The 18381-nt window shown below is 37.4% G+C and overlaps 1 protein-coding gene across 1 annotated transcript in view; it reads right to left on the reverse strand.

Moving 5' to 3' along the window:
- The window catches only part of ccdc149a (coiled-coil domain containing 149a), a 33294-nt gene extending 16339 nt beyond the window's left edge, over window positions 1-16955 (reverse strand). Inside the window, exons 1-7 of the mRNA XM_088914236.1 lie at window positions 16752-16955; window positions 9874-10035; window positions 9055-9093; window positions 7762-7869; window positions 5766-5882; window positions 4577-4749; window positions 544-616 (exon numbers count right to left, since the gene is read on the reverse strand). Coding sequence (XP_088770362.1) covers window positions 544-616; window positions 4577-4749; window positions 5766-5882; window positions 7762-7869; window positions 9055-9093; window positions 9874-10035; window positions 16752-16802 — 723 coding nt within the window. The 5' untranslated portion in view covers window positions 16803-16955. The remainder of the gene's footprint in view (window positions 1-543; window positions 617-4576; window positions 4750-5765; window positions 5883-7761; window positions 7870-9054; window positions 9094-9873; window positions 10036-16751) is intronic.
- Window positions 16956-18381: the final 1426 nt, after the last annotated feature.

An 18381-nucleotide genomic window follows, 5' to 3' on the forward strand; every position in this document is an offset into this window, starting at 1 on the left:
GTAAGTAAAATATTAAGGATTCTGCTTCACTTTTCAGTTTGGTATTTTTCAGTTTCTCCATTATACTGCATGCATTTATTTCTCTAATAAAGACAAAAGAAGGAATTATATCAACTGGTTAATGATATAGTTTAGACTCATCCTTAGAGGGCAGGCACAAAGTAGGACCCAGAACAGGATATAATTCCTTCATGGACCTCACATTCATACAGTATACACAAAGGTACATTTAAAAATGCCAATTAACTATTATTCTCCTCAACATTCTATTGATCAGCAATTCTAGGTTATCTAACAGGATTATTCCTCTTAATGTATAATCTTATTGGTTTATCCACATTCTTTGTTTTCCCCAAACAAATTAAAATAGAGTCACGGATATAATTTTTAGATGAACAGCATGGATAAAAAACAGTGATCACCACTCTGTCCTATATTTCCATAACATCCTGACATGCATACAGAAAACAAAAACACAAATACTGGAGACAAGTCAATAATGCAGTGAAACCATGAAAATAGTATTTTACAGAATCATTTTACCTTGTACTTCATAACATTAGTTTTAAGCAAGTTGACCTCTTCTTGGAGTTGTTTAAATCTTTCATGTAGATATCTGAAAGAAAAGCAAACCCACTGTAGGTACGTTTATTATATTAACTATTTTTTTTGAATATTCTTTCTTCTGCACAACATGCAAATATTAGAGTTATAACCACACTGTGAAGGAATGAGACAGTTTATGATGGTCAAAATGGGAAAACATATGGACCCAGAAGAGAATGGATGGTAACAGTTTATGTACAGTACTTTCTGCTTGACACACAAAAATTTATTTAGTTGTAAGATAATGCAAATTTAAGGAGGCAGTACCCCAATTTCTATAATAAATAAATAAAGAAAAAATAATGAGAAAGAGGCACTTAATGAAATAAAGAGTATAGAATCTAACTAAAGAGAGATATAATTAATTATAAACAAAAATATCAGGAAATTCAAGATGTACATAAAATAATGCTGCTCCATTATATAAAACCTTACAAAACTTTTGTTTGCATTACACGGGCTGAGTAATGAATCAAGAAAATGGTTCATATTAAAAATTATTAGCCAAGACAAGCCAAAGCTATTACACAAACTGGGAACATGTCAGATAAACAAATAGCTAGGACCTGATGCTATTCTACAAATTGCGGTGAAACAAACTATATATAGATATATTATCTATAAGCAATTAGCAAAGGTTTTCCATCAGTTTCTCAAGACAATGGTAATACCCCTGGAAATTATGAATGAACTGCCCATCCAATAAAATTGCCACAAAGCTGAAAACTTTAATTACAACTAAACAAGTAACAGCAGTAATAAATACAAAATATGTCATATGGTACATTAGATATGTAGAAGGCTTTTAAATAAAGCTTTAAAAAACTAATTTTAAAATTTCATGTGGTTTGCAGTAAAGAAAGTCAGACAGAGAAGCTAATTTCATAGCCACTGTGCACAAGCTTTTGTATTTTTCTGCATCCACAAGTTGCCACAAATGTGCAGCAGACTGACTTGACTTCAATTGGATTTTATTTTGAAGAGTGACAATTTCCATCTCCAGGGTCACAGAACAGATTTGACCGTATACCCATCTGTTCAGAAATGCCAATAAAATATCCACCTCCATGAAGGAGTTTGAAATGAACAACACACAGGGCTCAGGCTGTAAAAAATATAGTGAACCTGGTCTCAAAATCCTCACCAAGCCTGATGTTGTAATCTCTGATTTTACCATCTGCAAACAACATCTCGTGCTTTTATAAACTGATGGCACGTGGTCATTTCTTAATTTGCTCAGTAAACAAAATTTTCTGCCTTCGCAATGCAATTTTTACCATGTTCCCCTTTTCAGACCACACACCACCCAATGGGAAAAACCAATTTTAAGTTCTTAAGAACTGTTCTTAAGAAGTTTTCTCTTCACACTACATCTTTGTCCTGTCCGACAGATATACTGTACAGTAGACACACACTTGTGAACAAAATTTACTCCCCAATGACAATAAGTCTTTTGCTTTTCTATGATGTACCTGCCTCAGTGTTCACGATGATTCAAATGGCTGAAGAGAACAATAACTGGAATTTTATTTACTTTTAACAGATGGCATTTATCATTTTAAAATTCCTACAATACAGCTGAACTTTCATTTTGTTTAATATTTGCCTGGACCATAAATGTCAGATTTTCTGTCTGTTACTTATCAACCAGTCAACCAGCTGAAATAATGTCAAATCAAATAATAAGATTGAGATTAGTTCATGACAGGCTATGTTGGAAATAATTATACAGTATAATGTGGTTTATGTAGTACCAACAGTTTTTTTCAGAAATCATTTTATGATATGCTCATTGGCAGGTGGTGAGAGATCTGTTGGCTATTTCTCGCTTAGCTTCTTGACAAGATCATGCTAAAAAATGACGATGTTGCTATAGCAATGCTCCCAACGACTCTGACTCCAGCTGTTTAAAAGTGTATAAATTATAATATATATTTTTGTCTTTTACATGCTTCAGCATGTATTCTTACTTTAGAAGTATGTTAGTTCCATTGTACTAGCCGAACAATGCAGTACAGTCACTGCTTGAGGGTACAGCTCAAAACTGAAGGTTCCTGGTTTACTATTGTGTTTGTACACTGTGGGGTAGACTTGACTTTAGGAGAGGTTACATATGAAACACACTATAAGCTAGTGCATTATTACACTGGCCTGCCTGTCGTTTATTGCTAAATATACTTATTTTGCTCTCAAGACTTTTGTGAACTCTCAGCTTATTGTTTTCAAGATGTAAGGACAGTGATATACTATTCCAAATGCTCTTTACAACATGTCCGTCTTACTATGCAGATATTCCAGCCCCTATATTAGCACAGGAACACGATAGTTTTACTGTCAGATAAAGTCTACATTTAACCTTTTTTATTCTACATTATACAGCTTGTGACATTTGAAAAAGGTTCTTTTCTCACAGACGTTAATATTGCTGATATTTTCCTACAACTGAAAAATCATAAAGATCTACTGTCCATGCTGCTGATTACTAAACTGTGATCACAGAGGATTTATTCAAACATATCTGGCATTTGATAACATTCTCAGTTTCCTACACATTAAACAAGTAACTAAAGGCATAGCCCACATCTATTATTACATTGCATGCAGATTGCTTGAAATGGAACAGTTTTTTTATTTGAGCTGAACAATCTATGGTTAGGTTGCGATCATATTGATTTGCAATCAGGCTTCATTAATACAGTTAAACGTCTATACACAATCCTTCATCAATTGTGTAAACCAGCATCAAGTGTTCCTTCCAATTTGCTATTTCTAGAGATCCTCCTCAGGGAAGCCCAGTTTAATCTTTTTGCTGGATGCCTTGTCTTGGGAACAACTAGTTAAAACTGTATGTCAATATACTATCACCTACCTTTTTAGGTCTCAAATCAAACCCAAGACTCAAGACTCGTGGGACAGCACTAACAACCATGCCACTGCACCATCCTAACAGAAAAGCCTAACATGTACAGTAATTCCCCTTACTGTCTTCTACTTTGGAGCAATAAGGGAGCTCACATTTGAACAAACAGAATTAATTAGGATGGTCTTTGCTCCTTGCTGGACTTGCAATTTTAAAATTGCTTAGATACCATTTCTGTCTTACATCTGTCCTAAAGAAGAAATCTCTCAATATTACCAAAGTGCTGTAACCAGTTTTGACATCATAGTTTAAGGTGTAAGAGGTATGGAAAACTACATATCAATGGTACTCAGCTCTGTATTTCAAGTGTCGTATGTCAATTAAGGAACTAATTATCTCCATGCAGTACAATCGAAACAGAATAAAAGACAAAAGATCTTTTCTCTTGAGAGAGGATCAGCAACCCTGGACCTCATCCCTTAAAAATTCTAAATCTCTAGTTTATCGGAGTTACCTGCACAGCATTTTTGGTATTATGGTTTACTAAGCTGAAAATCACATAGAAGGATAAGTTTCAGGAGACCCATCCCAGAAATGGAATGTCAGATGTATCTCTCCCAGAGTCAATTCAACTGCCCGGCTTAGTACTCCTCCTTTGTATATACACCTGCTCTAAATGAAGCCAGGCACTGCACACAGATAAAAACAAACATGTGATAAGTCTGATAAGTGTAAAGAAGTGGTAACACTGCTTTTGAAGCATGTGTAACCATTTATCCTTAAAGCAGGTGAGTTTTAGAATAGCAGAAGAAAGAAACAGCCCTCCTGAGCTGTTTTCTGAATCACCTTTGGTGGAAAACCAAACATTAGAGTTGTTAATTATTTTGGCGGTAAACAAACACTCAAAAACAGAAACTGAACATAAAACTCTAGTTTTATTTACCTGAGACTGAACTAATGTACTAAAATGTGAAGCAATCAAAAAAAATCTTTATATGTTTCTTTGTGATTGTCTTCCATAACTGTACCCTCTCATTTTAAAATGTTCTGGTTCCAGGTACAGTATAAGGATGACAGTGGCAGAGATCATGTTTGTCTGGGAAGACAGACCTGTTCTCCATGCAGAGTGCATCCACATCGATGATGCGATTCTCATGACCTCCAAGAATGTGGTTGAGCTCTAGGTTTAGCCGGTTGACTTTCTCCTGATAGAACGTTCTCTCTGCCTTCACATCCTGTAACTCGTCTACTGCAGCTTTGAGGTCGTGTTCCAGCTCTTCATTCTACCGGGGGAAACAAATAATACTTTACGCCACATTAAACAGAATAGGAAAACTAAAAAAAAACAAACACAATTAAATGGTTTTGTAAAAAAGTGAAGGTACTTAAGAACAAAACATTCATGAACAAAAAAGTCAATCTGTACTTCTTTAAAATAATATTTTTGGAAAAGACACTGTAGAGATTACAACCATTAAGACCATAAACACTAATTAATTACAACTGAATTACTAAATATGGTTTTCCCCCTTTTAATACATGAAAGAATAGACTGAGGAATTAAACATATTTCTTGTTTTATTAACTCCATTAGCAGAAGTTAGAAAATTGGAAGCATACTGTGCAGTGAAGAAGACATATTGCAAGATATTCTGTGAGGACAAAATTGAAACTCTATATGTCATTTTAACACTAACTTCACTGCAACACAGAGAAATATAAATATATTCTCTAAAATTCAATTAAGGCTTCTTCTGTTGAGGGAGTATACAGAAACTGCAGCACCTTTGATCCTACTGTAGATTATTAACAAAAGGTGCTACATAATACAATCCATATTCATGGATCAAATAATATAAAATTTAGTTTTGCATCTAGATTGTGGATTTACTTGACAGGAAACTGGATTTTTATTCTTTCAAAAAACAAAAACAGATTGACTTATTGCAGTATGAACTACCCACTAGGGAGAGCTAAAACCTTACATTTTTTAAATTAAATATAACATAACATCACTTTATTAGCCCTATACAATTTCTTACATTAGGAATTCGTCTTTTCGCATACCCCAGCTTGCTCTCCATGAGGAAGGAATAAAGGAATAAAGGAATCAGCTTTCTAGAACTGGCATAATAACAGCTGTCAGCAGATTATAAGTAAAATAAGCAACATGGGCCTCCATGAAAAACAACTGATCATGGCTGGCCCATGAACCTTTGCACTCTCGTGCTATAATGAAATACATCCATCGCATACATTATGGTGTGTATCAAAATGAAGAGTCTTTCAGACTCCATACTTGTTCTCGTGCTTTCTCTAGCTGCCGAACAAGGTCTTCGCGCTCGTGTGCGGGAAAGTGGCGAGCTCCAACTTCTTCGTCACCCAGCCTCTGCTTGGCAATTGTCATGCGCAAGAGCTGAGGAGAAAACAAAGAGCATCTGTTCTTCGGAGTTTGCCAATAATTCTTTTATTGTGTTGGTTCAATGTCGGGTCATTCTATGTCAATTGTAAGCATCAAACACACTGAATAGTCTTAGAATTCAGCACATCAGCTGATCCACTTAAAAGTGGCTCATACATTCGGTCTTACACCACTCTGGTGGGTACAAAGAAAAGGACAGTCGGGTTTGTGCGTCTGAGTTGATGTTTACACAAGGTATTTGCATTGGTACTTGGCGTGCCCTAAAACAAATACATTTTGGCAACATGTGGTGTTTACAAGAGTCTCTCTCTAATGTGAATTGTGGTGCTCCACTTCTAAGAGATATGTGCGCTCGTAGACCTCTCTCAACTAATATTATCAACAAAATATTTTTTTTTTTCTGGCAATGATAATGGCAGCAAAGAAAACCATTTTAAAGGGTTGGCTAGAACCTGCTATTCTTTTCTCATCCGTTTGACTATACTATTTCTATGACATCTTGCTTCTAGAAAGATCCACAGCTCAGTCATCTCAAGCATTCACTGTTACATTGTCAACCTGGGAATCTTGCTGAAGTAGCACTGTTATGTCACGTCAAGTTGTGGCTTAGTGTGCTTCATGGAAGTCAATACTGCATTTTATTTTATGATGTATTTTCCCTCCTGTTCTCTATCAGGAAACTTGTTTTATGAGGATCATGCAACTATTGTCACTTGTTCCCACACCTCAGGGATTTAAAATTGAAAATAAAGAAAACTTCACCAAAAAAAACAAAAACAAACTTGAATGAACACAATCTGCAGAAATCTAGGGCTCTAAGCAGCTCAAACAGAAATCTCCTTAGCCAGCTGTGACCAGGATTCCTCAAATGGCATCACATTCTTCAGTGAAGCAGAGATTGGGTGGCCTTCAGTGGGCCTGTATACTCAGTTTGCAGAGCGATAGCAACTCCTGTGGCTTGTCAGGCCTCACTAGGTTAGTACTGATAAAAGAGGCATCTATCTTCCCTCTGTTGATTAGGCTGTGTTGCTGGCAGAGTACACAGGGTGAACAGCCTGACAAATGCACATATCAGAAGAAGCAGCTATAGATTTGCTCTCCTACAGATGTACAAGGGGCATTGCAGCCAGCAAACCGAATTCCACATTTCTTTCAAATGTTGAGAGGTGTGGGCTATAACAAATAATTGGTCATTCTTACATAAATCTCTAAGAATTTCTTTCTTAAAATGGGAAATAAGTATGTGATTTTTATATCTACAACCAATTTGGAACCACCAATTTTTTGGAGACACCCTTCACTAGCAAAGCCATGCAGGAAAGAATAAAATATACTAACATGCTCCTTCAACTTCCCAAGCTGTAGAGGTATCGATTATTAGATGTAGCTGCAAGCTCGACAGTGCCTGAGGAAGTCTGCAACAATTGGAGGACTGGCACGAGTGCAAATCAGTAGATTAGATTTGCGAGATGTGCACCAGCACTTGGAGAATACCAGGGGCAGTCAGATTAGTGACTTGATCCAGCCTGAAACTAAGAACATGCAGGGAGTGCAGAGTAGCTCCTTGTTAGAGCCCTTCTAGAGGCCCTTGAAACATTTTAAAATTTTGGCAGTTCCATTTGATAAATGCATTACTATTCTTCTTCACATTACACACAATTCATATTGTGTCATTTCCTTTGCTCAGGAAAAAAATAACAATAATTATAAAAAAGTTTTAAAAAAAACCAACATGGCAAAAACAAAAATCCTGGTTTGATTCTTGGTTGGTATTTTTCCCAAGGGGGAAAGTGCTCACATATGCATGTTTTCTTCCAGGTGGTTGTCTGAGGCTGTGATTTATGGATCAGTGTGGAAAGATGGGAGGGCGTACCTTGTTATCCCCTTGGGCCTCTGCCAGCCTCTGATTCAGCTCCTTGATTTCCTCGGCTAGCTGTTTACTGCGTTCCCGAGAATCTCTCAACAGCTGGGCAAGATTCACCTGAACAACAACAAGACACACTTTCCCAAATGGTAGTAGTTGGGCTCTTAACAGGCTCCCCTCTTCAGCAGACTTTGAATTTGCAACACAAAGCAACAATCAGCAACTCCACTTGTACAGATGTTCCTGCATTGCTTGGTTTGTTTCAGAGAACTTTTTGTTGGCAAAGCCTTAAAAGCCAATTATGTACTGATGAGTCTAAATGACTTGTTTCCCCAATCAGTAGATTCAGTCTGCTTTAATCTTTTAGATGATGAAAAGGAAGTGGCTAATGAAGATCAAACTGAGCACACTCAGACAGAGTGGAATGTGGAATTCTTCACAAAGAAAATAACATAGAACTTTAGATTTTTCTTAAGTACAGAGAAATAACAAATTTGTTAGAGCTCTGTGAACATGCAACAGTCAGGATACACAGACAACTTATCATATCAGATACTATAATATAAATGATGCAGTATATTTAAATTTTAGAAAGCTTTAAATAAACCTTTTAATGAAAGATTCTTCCACCCATCCCATCTTCCATCCATCCATCTATTTGCTTGATTCAATACAGGGGCAGAGGGGAGCCGGAGCCTATCCCAGCAAGTGCAATATCCCCTGGACACAAAGCCAATCCATTGCAGGGTGTACACAGACATAAACATGCACACACTCACACCAGATTAACATACCAGGATGTCTTTGGACAACCCATGTGAACATGGGGAAAACATACAAACTCTATGCAGACAGCACCCCAGATCCGGAACTGAACCCAGAGCATGTTAACCAATGCACAACTCCTTCATAAAAAATTAACCCTCAAATTGTAAGTAATAGGCATAGATGAAGAATGACCAGTTACAAACTAAAAAAATGTTAAACTCTGAAAGGTTAAAGGAACTAAATATTTTTTAGTCTCAAAAAAGAAGTCTATGAAGGGACTATACTCCAGTATTCAAAATCCTCAAAGTTTTTGATTAATTTAACCCTATGGACTTCTTCAGAATCAACATAAAACACAAGCTAGAGAACGCAAATGGAAGCTAAGAGGGAGTCCTTCTAACACTGAAAACAGAAGTCACAGTACATAAAGCTTTCTTTTTCCTGCTACCACTCAGTAAATGAAAACACCAAAACAAGAATGTCCGCCCTGTATCCTAAAACATTTGCTTAACATGCCTTTGATCCACAACATACCTGGTTTCGTTTTTCTGGTGGTAAGGTAGGATCCCCATCCTGCAAAACAGAATTTCATAGCCGTAACAATTATTTTAACATAATACTACTGGTAGTACCGCAACGTTACTCACACAACAGCCATGCAATGTTACTCCTGTTACTCACACAAGAGCCATGCAATGTTACTCCTGTTACTCACACAAGAGCCATGCAATGTTACTCCTGCTACTCACACATGAGCCATGCAATGTTACTCCTGTTACTCCCACAAGAGCCCTTCAACGTTACTCCTGTTACCCCCACTACAGCCATTCAACGTTACTCCTGTTACCCCCACTACAGCCATTCAATGTTACTCCTGTTACTCACACACGAGCCATTCAATGTTACTCCTGTTACTCCCACACGAGCCCTTCAACGTTACTCCCACAAGAGCCATTCAACGTTACTCCTGTTACTCCCACTACAGCCATTCAACGTTACTCCTGTTACTCCCACTACAGCCATGCAATGTTACTCCTGTTACTCACACGAGCCATTCAATGTTACTCCTGTACCTCCCACAAGAGCCATTCAACGTTACTCCTGTTACTCACACAAGAGCCATTCAATCACAGTTTCTACTAAGCCCCATGCTGCACCTATCAAGAACTACTTGGATTCTTGTGGTCCATGTGGAGAGTCTATGGAGGCAGTCATGACTGAAAGGGGGATTCCATATATACCCAAGAACCAAGACAAGCCTGAAAAGCAGGGGGGGGGGGGGTGCAATGCTAAAGCAGTTCTGCATCTAACACATCTAACAGGCAGAGTGGATGAGGGGAAGATAAATCTTACAATGAGCTCTCTGTACTTTTTCTTCAGGCCTTGGTGCCGCTCCCTCAACTGGTTGGCCATCAGTTTGTACTGGTCTCGCTCCTGCTGGCAGGTGTCCAGCTCCTTGGACAAGATAAGCAGAGCTTCCTTCTTGCTCTCCAGCTTCCTTTTGCATATCAGGAACTAGAACAGGAGATAAGGAGAGTTTTTAAAACTGGTGTTGTAAGGAAATCCATAGCTAAAGCATGAGTTTGCAGGCAGACTATATTCACTGTATGCCATAAGCAAAAAAAAATCAGCACATATTGTACTGTAGAGCTGTCAATGAGCTGTCAATACAGAAGAATACACTTCTTCAAGTTTTCAGGAATTTCTGCTCAGTGGATCTTTTCCTTCCACTAATGGTCATGTAACAACATTCAGTAAAAAAAAACAATCCTCCATTTTACGAGCAAAACGAAAACCGATCAAGTTTCAGCATCTGAACAACATTATGTCTAAACTACATAAAAAAGCAAGCAATTACTCTTTTGATATCTGTGACTGCTTTCACAATCTTTTACTGTATGTGAAACATTTCATGCATCTTTCCATTAAATAAGGTAAGTGTAGGCTTACACTGAAAACTGGGATCTAAAAGTTTTTGTATTTGATAAAAATTATTTGGACACACAAATCAAAACCTTATGATTAATCAGATATTTTTAAAAGAACACTTTTATACATTATACAAGTATACATTCTTTTTTAATTTTCCCATTTGCTTGCCTGGAGTTTCTTCAGTATATCTAGTGAAGATCATATGATTACATATGAAATGTTCATAGAGTAAATAATTCTGAATAAATATTTCAGAATGATCATAATGGGTTTGTCAATTTACACCTCAAAGTACCCCTGAAAGAAAAAATAAAACTCACATATGGTCAGTTATTGCCTGTTTCCTAGTGTGTTTCAATATTCAGTGATGCTTCCATAAAACTGTGCTCTTAATGATGCAAATATGAAAATTTCAAAGAAATGCATATCACTTGAGATCTAGAATAAAGCACACTGTGAGACCTCACAAATAAAAGTAGTGTGTGTCGGCTTTAGATAGAGTCCTTATGGAAAACATTTGGAATAGCTCTTACTGATCATGCAACATAGGGCAGAAATGACAGCTTCAGAACCTACATACTAAGTGATTAATGGTTACTAATGATTCTCCAGGGAGAATCATTAAGAAACTCTTCAGACTGGTAACCTGCATCAAAATATTTTTAGAACTGATTCAGGATAAATTAACACACACATACTGACAGGTATGCATATTGTCTTTCATCTTTCTCCATAGATTGGCCATTTGATACTTACTGGATACAGGGGAGTTCTTAATTTCACAGTCATGTGTACTGTAAGAGTCCGCATAAATTTGCAGCTCCGTAAAGTTGGCCCCTCTACAAACAGTACAAACCATGAAACCCACCGCATTCGTTAGTGTTCTGTTTGTACCGCTGAAAGCAGCTTCCTACACAGCTCCTTTCCTTAATGAGATATAGTCCCATATTTTGGGGGTTAATTGTGTGACTTTGTACAATGAACTTGACCACTTGTAACAGAGTCTGAGCAGTTCAGGCACTAAATTACTGTATGAGAGGAGAATTATATCTGCAATTCACTTTCTGTGTCTGGGAGAGTGGATTGGAGATTTTTCCTTTGAATAACAATGTTTTCTGTGCATTACCTCAGTTGAGAAAGCAGCACAAACTACTTTCAACAGCACAAACGGAGCACTAACGAATGCGGTGGGTTTAATTGTTCATGCTACTGGTATGGGGGCCAATTTCACAGAGCCGTCTCAATCACAAGCACGACTAAATGATAATGCTCCACAAGCACAACAGATCAATAGGAGTCATTTGCATGACTGTTTTTAGAAAAATGAAGTGTGTAGTTTTTGGACATGGACTTAAAAGTTATTTGGACATTATTCTGATTAAATTGCTTGCCTATCTATCATTGATGTGTTGGAAGCTTGACTAAGTCTGTGAACTGCCACTCATTATCGGGAATGTTCAGAGCCAGCAATTTTTTCAACTTGGAAAAAAAAAACATTTTTAGCAGCCAGATAGTCAGCCAGTGATAGGTCACAATCTGGGAGATCACAAGTCATATTTTTACACCGCCTGTTCCACTGTGACAGAAACATCAGGGATACAATAACAATTCATGCATCAGCAGTTCAACTATGAGGAGACAGATAAAGTCATAATTTGCTGGCCTGATGACCACACAATAGCTCTGGGCTCACTGACGTTCATTAACACAACAGAAATGACGTTGCCTCTGGTGGACTAGTTTGCAGTGGCAAGTAACGAATTCAGATTTGGTGAAGACCACCGTGCTAGATGTCAGTAGATGTGATGCAAATGTTCAGAATGATTTGGTAATTGTTGTGTACAACAGATCAATTAATGCAGAGTCATAAGTTTATTTTGATACTCAGTACTAAAAAAACAAATACATGGTCTAAAGCAAAGATTTCATCATACAAAGGTATAATCATGCTCTTTTTTACAACAGACAACCTTAATCACAGACATTTGTTTTTATCTACCTGCCAAGCCTACATTCAATTACTTAGCATACTGTATGCATCTCAAATGTTAGTGAGCTTATGGAAATAATGAAACCCTGGGTAGTTATATTAACTGTTGTCTTGTAGTTCTTCTAGATTTAAGAATTATTCATATGATGCAACTATTGTATTATTTAATTTTATTATGTATCCCCAGTGCTACTTTTCAAGAAGGATTTCATATATTCCATATACAGAGAGAGCTTGGCAAGGATCAAACTCTCAGCAAGGCAAGAACTATATTTAGCACTACAACAACACAGGCCATGTTTAAAAATGATGTATGGTAAAGTAGAGAAGATAGCATTGGTTCCTCTTTACTCTTTATCACATTTTTTCTTATGTCTTGAAATCCTGGAACAAAACTATGTCCACCTTAAAAACCTATTACTAATTTGAATGATGAAATTTACACAAGATGTAAAAACAGGGATCTTTACATCTGTGGGTACATTGAAAATTGAACTTTGATTTTTTTTTAATTATTGAGAAAGAAATATTAGGGAAAATAAAAAGCATAATATGAAAGCTTATGATGAGGCAGTAATGGAAAATGTATGAAGGGAGAACTTGAACATTTTAAATGCATTTCTCTGAGATTTGTACATAGAGGTCTTATCTTTTTCTATTCTAGAACAACTGATGAAATGGTGACAAGACTAGGCATGAAAACTGTGTACAGTTTAATCGTATGTAATGTTTAATATGAGCAAGGCTTTCATTTAGATGCAGATCACCATTCATTATGTTACAGCTGTTTAGAGTGCATGTGCATGTTTAGAAACATGTTTGTGAAAGCAAATGAATTTTTCCAAGCTGTCCATTTCAAAATTATCCAGGTGTCTAAATATCCGCCGTTCCTGCTGTCTTCACATGCCAACAGGATTTTAGAGTTAGATTTAAGGTTTCAGTGTCAGGTGTCAGTTACTTTCTCTCTTGTGATAAAGTTTACACACACCGTGGGTCGGAGTTCCAAGTGCCATTTGGCCTAAGAATCCACAAGACGTCAATATCATTACTATTGTTGTACTTATAATGACAATACAGACTACCCATTCATCTATACCAGTCCATCGCAGGCCACACACAAACACAAACATGCACACACTGACACCAGGGCCAATTTTCCCAGAAACAAATTAACCTACCAGTATGTCTTTGGACTGTCGGAGGAAATCGGAGTACTGGGAAAAAAATCACATGAACACACAGAGAACATACAAACTCCACGCAGATAGCGACCCAGATCCAGTATTGAACCCTGTTTCCCAGTGCTGTGAGGCAGCAATGCTAATTGCTTGGAACGACAATGAAGACTAACTTTACTATAATTGTTAATTACTGCTCAAATATCAAAATAAGAAGTATAACTTTTTAAGGCAAATATAAGAAATACCTTGTTATTGCTAAACATACACCTGTATTGAGTTTTGAAAAAAAATATATCAGCTAACTGAGATGGACTACCAATTTGCACTCAGGCCAAAACATTAATTTAGGAATGATAATACAGGAATAAGATCATAGAGCATAGCTTTGTAATGGTAAAGTTAAACATTTTCTAAAAATTATCACCCACAATTCCACTTTTTTTTAAAGTGATGAACAGTTCTGGATTCATTCTTCTGGAACCAATCCAACATGTACAATGATTCATTATTCTTTTATCACTCCTAAAATCATATCGGCTGTAATAATATGCAAATCTACATCCCCATTTCTGTTGTGATCACCACTGTACAGTATGTCAGCACAAAAGCAAAAGTCTCGAAGTATACTGTGAAACTTTTCACAACCAAAAATAACCAGTCTTTCTCCATCATGGCCCCAGACAACAACCTTCTGCTAACTCGTACTAAGGTACTTCTAATCTGCATTAGCCTTAATTTACAGTATCCTCCCCCACCTGAGCCACTAAACCAACACCATGTTCTGTACTGTAGCAGTGGAAAAATAAACTACTGAACAGGCTGAGATAAAAATTGAAACACCCGTATTTAACTCTGAAAGGCACCAGCTTGCACTCTAAAAAAAGCTCACTTGTCTCCAATACAATTTTTCACTGAATATCAATATTCAACAATATTTGAATAATAAAAATAAGAACTGACATACTGTAATCTGACAAATGAATATAATGGAATACTTATACACTTTCCACTGAAAATAAATTAAAGTAGCTTGTTTGAAAACTGACAAGTATTGTAAATACTCAACATGTAATACAGAGAATAAATGCTTCATGCAAAGTTTTGAATCTTGCAGAAAGCTTTATTTTATGGCTACAATAAATGTATGTATATTACAGCATATAATACACTTATATAGATTCAAAACACTGCTAATAACAGAGTATAGTTCTCAGCAGTTGTTCTGAGCAGTAGCTTTTTAATTACTACTCTAAAGTTACACAGCATTTTAGATACTGAAGCATTACTGCAGTCTTATGAGAGCGCAAAACCACATGACTGTTTGTGATACAGAAAACAGCAATCTACAGGTTCCAATTAGACAAGGGGAATCTACAAAACTGCTTACAAAACCAATTTTGCTACTTGGAGCTGTTTTTTTTCACTCCTTGTGCCTCCCTTCCAGAGCAGTCAAATTGTAAATATTTGCATGTTCTGCCAGTCATATGTCTTCAGGGCACTTTGCTTTGCTTTTAGGTATGGTAAAAATTACTTCCTCAATTACTGCTATTAAATTAGTCCTTCTCATTTACATCAACATAGCTACGAAAGGTCCCACATGAAATCTCTCTTAAGAAAAAATAATAATAAAGTGCACGGTACTAAAAAAACATCTTCAACAACAAATAGGTTGTTAATTTTGAGGAAACTTTCTCCTTTTCTCCAACATCTTCTGATGTAATGAAACAGTGAAACTTACACTTCAGGGTAGCAGGGAAGCAGAGCCTATCCTGGCAAGCGATAGATGCAAAACAGGATACACCCTGGGAGGGACGCCAGTCCGTTGCAGGGCAGAGTTTAATGTATATGTAATTATCAGACCTCCTGTATGAGGCTCTTGCTGTAGATACCGGCATATTTTTATTCTTAACAATAAAATTATTCTTCTTATTCTTCTTGCTACTGTTGTTTCGGAAAATTTTATTTTCTCCCTATATAAACAGCATCCCACAGATGTGCATAACAAACAAAAATTAGTAACATGGGCAATTAATGATCAATAACTTAAATCATGACATTTCATGGAAAGAGATGTAGATGTATGATGTAATGTTACATATTCAAACTGTCCACCTCATTATCTGATTTCAAAGGAACCTTTCGATGCACTTTGGTATACATGCACTTAACGGTACCTTGCAAAAGTATTCACCCTCGATGTTCGATCTTGTTTTAATCACAAATCATGTACAGTATGCACGTTTTTAAAGTTTCTTGGTTTAAAATTGAACTTTCAAAATGAACACTTTTATGGTTAAAACAAGTTAAATGTCAGCACCAACTGCAAAGAAAACTTAAAGTTATAAAATCAGGTATGAGTATATTAAGTTTTGTATCCAGCAACGATGCATTACCGTTTTCAGGATTTTAGTATGTAAAATGTAAAACAGAAATAAAATAAATAAAAGGTTTAATATGCCCGACGATATTTTCGTGTTTAAAATTAAATAGAAAATCCGTTTCAAGATTCTCAGCTCATAGTTTCATATGGTCCCATATGTTAAGGATCCTGTCTGGAAACGTTTACAGGTGTCCTAAATTACACCACCATTGGCAATCAGCTGTTACATGCTGAATGCTATTCCAGTAGATACAAAATGGTTACGAGCGTACACACCAAATTGGGATTTGTGATTGCTGCAGATGTATTACAAACTGCACAAGAACAAAGCTCTAATCTTAGATACATCACGACATTTAGGTGGTACTGTACATTATTTTCAGTATTTGTTAATAACATATGGTAGTATTTGTGCTAAAACGGGCCGTCCAATGCGCACTTGCCACCAAGATTCAATACAATTACGCATACAAATGACATTTGAAATGCTCCCTATGTAAATTTACCAAGTTACCGGTAACCTTCAGGTGCAACGCCACATAATTTTCCCCGTTTTGTTTTTTTTTTCCCCCTGAAAACTGAAAGTGTATTATAACCAGGCAGCATTTAATTCCTGGTACTCATATTCTAGTTCAGACCACAGCATAAAAAAAAACTGCTTTTTTCCCATCTGGAAACGCCGTGTCGTGTCCCACGCATGCTAGATCATCTAGTATTTGACACTCCGATAAGACAGTTGCGCACTCACCTCACTCACCAACCCCTGCCAGTCGCTTTCGCTTCTTTTGGAAGAAGTCATTTCTCTTCGGGTTTTTCTAATACTATAAGAAAGTATCGTCGTTGATGCAATAAAACAAGCCAGGTATGTAATTCGGGAATCTCCTCGCAAACCCCTCCTCTACGGGCTCTACCTCACTTCCATTCCCTTCTGTTTACCCTACGTCAGCTCCCAGCTGCAAGGCGGAGTCAGGATGTGAGGATACAGGGAACCGGATTCTGATGGAAATCCGTCACAACCCCCGGCCAGGCTGAGGAAGCCTGTGGAGGTTCCTGCACCGTCGTTTTTCTTTTTGATGCAAGAGCGTGCGATGCTCTTGTCTGGAAGATCTACCTTTTCATATATTTCCCACTCACGTCTCTGTTTAAAATGCTGTCTGCAAATAATGAAGTCATTCGTGCACGTTGCAAAACAATGTTATTATGTTTTTGTTTATCAACAAAATATTCATAATTGCAATATTGTTTTTTCAAAAATATTATGTTCCTATGTATTATTTTATTCAATCTCATATAATAATAATAATAATAATAATAATACATTTTCTTTATACCATTATTTCTTACTAGTTATTACTATATTAGTAGTTTCTTACTGGTGCAGTGTGCATATCTTAAATACCTGTAGTTCTCCAGTAACTGAAAATCAGGGACATACCTGCAGCTTGTGATGGGGACTGCATGCACACAAATGAACAGCTCCATTTCATATACCAGAATGCAGTACTGACTGGACACCTAAAGATGGGAAACCAGCAGTAAACCCTGATGCTTAATATCCCTCCAATATTAGTATCTAATTGCTAGTTAGACTTGAGGTTAGGAAAGACACTCCATTTAGATTTGGTGCTGTTTGTAGGGGGGCCAACTTCACGGAGCTTGTAGATCATTGTTTAATGGAGGCACTCACAAGTCCTCATACATATTGCCCAGGATTGATGAGGTACAGCACTAGCAAATCAAGCTTTCATTGAATACTGCTTTACTGTTCTCTCCTTGCCATGGATGCCAGGACTCAAAGCATCTTGGTAGCCACGGGCTGTTTCACCAGGTTGCCTAAAAGTCCCCAACGTTGCTTTAAGGGATAGTAGGACTCAGCAGGGAACCAGAGGAGCACCACAGCATCAGTGGGTCCAGAAAACACAAACTGTGCCTCTCCACCAACCTTGAGGCAGAGTAGTAGATTAACTGGACACTAGACATCCAGTAATCCACCCGGATCTCTAGGCAGTCCTTAAGGTATTGTAGCGCCCTCGCCTGGCGTTGTGGCCGAAGAGCGCCCGGTTGGGTTGCACGGCGAGGGGCAGGACAGGAGTAGTAGTGGCCAGGGCGGGGACTAGGAGGGCCTCGGCCAGTGCAGCTGACCAATTGTGGAACAGGTGTACGCAGTCGCGAGATCGCCCGGACTCATGTAAATAGTTTCCCTGGTTTTGCACCCCTTTGTACCCAATTACCATCATGTTTAGCTAGTAGTTGCACACTCCTGTGGGACTGGGATGTTACCAGAGCCAGCAAGAATGACTCTGCAGGGATGATGAGTGCTTCATTATGAGGAGCAGCTGCAGCAGTGCATGAACCCATGTCTTCTCCTGGGAGCACAT

This window comes from Atractosteus spatula, chromosome 1 (assembly GCF_055471065.1).
Source record: "Atractosteus spatula isolate fAtrSpa1 chromosome 1, fAtrSpa1.hap1, whole genome shotgun sequence".
NCBI classification, from domain to species: Eukaryota; Metazoa; Chordata; class Actinopteri; order Semionotiformes; family Lepisosteidae; genus Atractosteus; species Atractosteus spatula.